Source organism: Teleopsis dalmanni, chromosome 2 (assembly GCF_002237135.1).
Source record: "Teleopsis dalmanni isolate 2A chromosome 2, ASM223713v2, whole genome shotgun sequence".
Taxonomy (NCBI): Eukaryota; Metazoa; Arthropoda; class Insecta; order Diptera; family Diopsidae; genus Teleopsis; species Teleopsis dalmanni.
In genome coordinates this window covers 203803953-203806898 of record NC_051847.1, presented here as the reverse complement: position 1 = coordinate 203806898, position 2946 = coordinate 203803953, and the positions used below count along the sequence as shown (strand labels likewise).

The 2946-nt window shown below is 32.6% G+C and overlaps 1 protein-coding gene across 1 annotated transcript; it reads right to left on the bottom strand.

The window, feature by feature from the left end:
* Positions 1-399: 399 nt before the first annotated feature.
* On the bottom strand, positions 400-2739 carry LOC119686359 (tubulin glycylase 3B-like). Its single transcript, XM_038100929.1, has 2 exons — positions 1211-2739; positions 400-1132 (listed from the first exon to the last, which is right to left on the bottom strand). Exons 1-2 carry the CDS (start codon positions 2610-2612, stop codon positions 468-470), a joined length of 2067 nt encoding a protein of 688 aa, XP_037956857.1. The 5' UTR covers positions 2613-2739; the 3' UTR covers positions 400-467.
* Between the last annotated feature and the right edge of the window lie 207 nt (positions 2740-2946).

Genomic DNA, 2946 nt, shown 5'->3' with positions numbered 1-2946 from the left:
TATAATATATACAGTATGTTATATACTTATGTACATACGCATTTTTCTCCAAAATCCCCTCCTTAAATTGCAAAGGAAAGGGTTTTACAATTGTTTCTTAAAAAAAATTCTTCCTTCAAATAGATGAGAAGAGGAATTTTGCGCAAGATGTGTAAAGTAAAAATATCTTAAAGTAATATATCTTCAAAAACTAATTTTTCTGTCCAGAACTGTTAAACCAAATCACTTTACTTTCAGATATCCAAATATAATGGAGAAAATGAATATGCAGAAACCTCAAACTAATCTTAAACCGCTGAAAAATCTATAACCCTTGACACTGACTCACTCGAAAAACAAGATTAAAGAAAATAAATTTTTTTACTATATATAATATTGTTGTTATTATTGTTTGTTTATTTTAAATTTTGAATTTAGATCATTTTATTGAGACAGATTTCTTGTTTTTTACTCCGAATCTGTTGGTGTTATTCAAATACTGAATATGGCAGAGGTTGAAATTGAGCCTTACCCCTATAACCGGGATTAGTATAGAACTTGTACTTGATAGTATGTATTAACTTAAATTTTCCAGTAGCTGCATTTCTATTCTGGTTGCGGTCCACAACGACTTTAATTAAATCTCTCAAAACATTTGGACATATACACGCTGTTACCTCAGTAGAGGAAGATAAATCAGGATTGGAATTGATTTCCAGTAAAATCGTATTAAGTTTCTCATCTAACATAAAATCGCAGCCAAATAGTTCGAACTCATTTTTAACAACATACAAGCCCATCAAACTAACCTCAACTACCGCTTTCAAGTTTCTTTCAATGGCGCGCACAATTTTAGTCTCCCAAATTTTTTTCTCTTCATAGTTTTGGTCCAGATATAATTTGAACTCTTTTAAAGACCACATATTATGAGAAGGCAAATTTTTGTTGCGATTCACTTGATTTTGACAATATCTTTGAATGGCATTATTAGTGAGATGTATCGACTTGTCAAAATCTTTTAGCTGAAATTCTCTGGAACTAAAACGAAGATAGCAGTCGTCATATAACCAAATGCAAATCTTATCCTCAGTTATGGTTTGCAACATGTACACCCGCATATCGAACTTGGTTTTATATATTAACATTGGACGTTCTGTAAAATTTTTAGAAATTAACAAGCATATATATGTAAAGAATAATAGTTTACTGTACAAGGCTTTGTATAACTTACCAATATACTTCTGAACAATAAAATACTGATGACTATGCCTATAGGCATATCGTAATATATCTTGAAGATTGTTTTTAATAACGATACCGTATCCTCGGCATTTGTAACTTGGTTTCATTATCCAAATATTATAGCAGCCATCCCACTCAAAATTTTCATTTAATGCTTCTAGTTTTTCTAGTATGAACTTTCCTTTTTCAACAGCAAGAGCAAGATCTTTTTCAAACATCTTTAGTTTTTCCTCATTATGCAAGAAATTTATAGCATTTTTCATGAAAGCTTCCCATTCTTTTACATTTGGTTCCCCAGCTCTTCTAGGAATGTATTTTTTTTCTTCATAACCATTCTTCAAGTAGTGCTCCAAACGAGTTAAAGCGAAACTGATAATATTAGATGGTATCGTCCCTAAGCTATTATCTATTATAGCATCTGCATTAGAATGATTTAAGCATATGCAACGAATAACACAATGGCATAAGGTTCGCCTATATTCTTGTGTGAATGGATAATTAACAGGTGAGTAACCATTTAAGTTAAAACAACGTGGATGACTAATAACGCACTTTTCATCCTTTTGTTTAGATTTTGCAATCTTAACACAGCCTAATAATCCGTTTTTAGTAGTGAAGTCTACATCATCTCGACGGTGAGTACGATTCCTAAATGGATAACTGTGCGCAGCAAACTCATTGTACGAGTTTCCTTGCCAAACAAAGTTGGCTGGGTATTCTCTTAACGCTTTAGTCATGGCCATTGTATTATAGTTATTTCCCTGGTTACTCACCATTGGATTGAATGATAGCTGCAACAATTCTTGGTATCTGCTTGGCGCCAATTTCTCTATCCAGTTACGCTTTTCCAATTCCTCTCGTATAATGTTACAGTTATACGCCATGGTGTAGACACGTTTGTTAAAAATTGCCTCCTTCACCTTCATATTAAGAGAGCAAGAAAGCATTTCTATGCTTCTACTTAATATCGGTAATACCTCTAAAGGCTTACGAACATGACCTAGACTCTCAACGCTTGGAGATGTAACGACTGTGTAATCTTTAGCCGAGTTTTTGTAATGGGTGGCCATAAATGGAATTTTATATAATTTATTCTGTGCAGAGTAATTAGCCATTGTCATTTTAATAGCTTTGTGAAAAGAGGGTGTGCGGGGGATGGTGCTACGATATATTTCATTTAATGATCTTCCACTATATCTTTCTGCAGATACATTTTTCACTGTTTGGTTCTTCACTTTACCGTTATCTATGAAATAATAACCTATTTCGGCTTTCTTGACTTCGTTTGTGCTAGGTACTGTTCTATACATGGGATATTCGCGATTTAATCTCGAGCCATCTGCGTTTTGTGCTGTATCAGTTTTGTTTCCATACCTCTTCGGAGTCGCCATATTTCCTTAACAATTTGGTCCTTTTAATTGAATGTAACCATAGAATTAGAAAATCTGTCTCAACAATCTAATTCCTGAGAATAATTTAAGGAAAAGGAGTGCCGAAATGTGTGGAACTAATAGCCGAAATTTTTGTATGTACTGAATATTTTTAGAAATAAAATGATATTCTAAAAAAAATTTTGAAAAAAATCTAAGCTTGCTAAGCAGCAAAAAAAATACATTATATAACTTTAAAAAAATGAGTCAAGTAGAATCGCTTTGGTTTCTGGTTTAGCTAGAATGCCAATATCTCAAGTAGTGAAAAAATAACGCTTTAATAATAATTCATATA

Excerpts from the sequence above, each read along its gene's own strand:
- LOC119686359 (XM_038100929.1), bottom strand. The coding sequence starts at position 2,612 with ATGGCGACTCCGAAGAGGTATGGAAACAAAACTGATACAGCACAAAAC. Across the intron at positions 1,133-1,210 it reads TATTGTTCAGAAGTATATTG|AACGTCCAATGTTAATATAT; the intron begins GTAAGTTATACA and ends AAAATTTTACAG.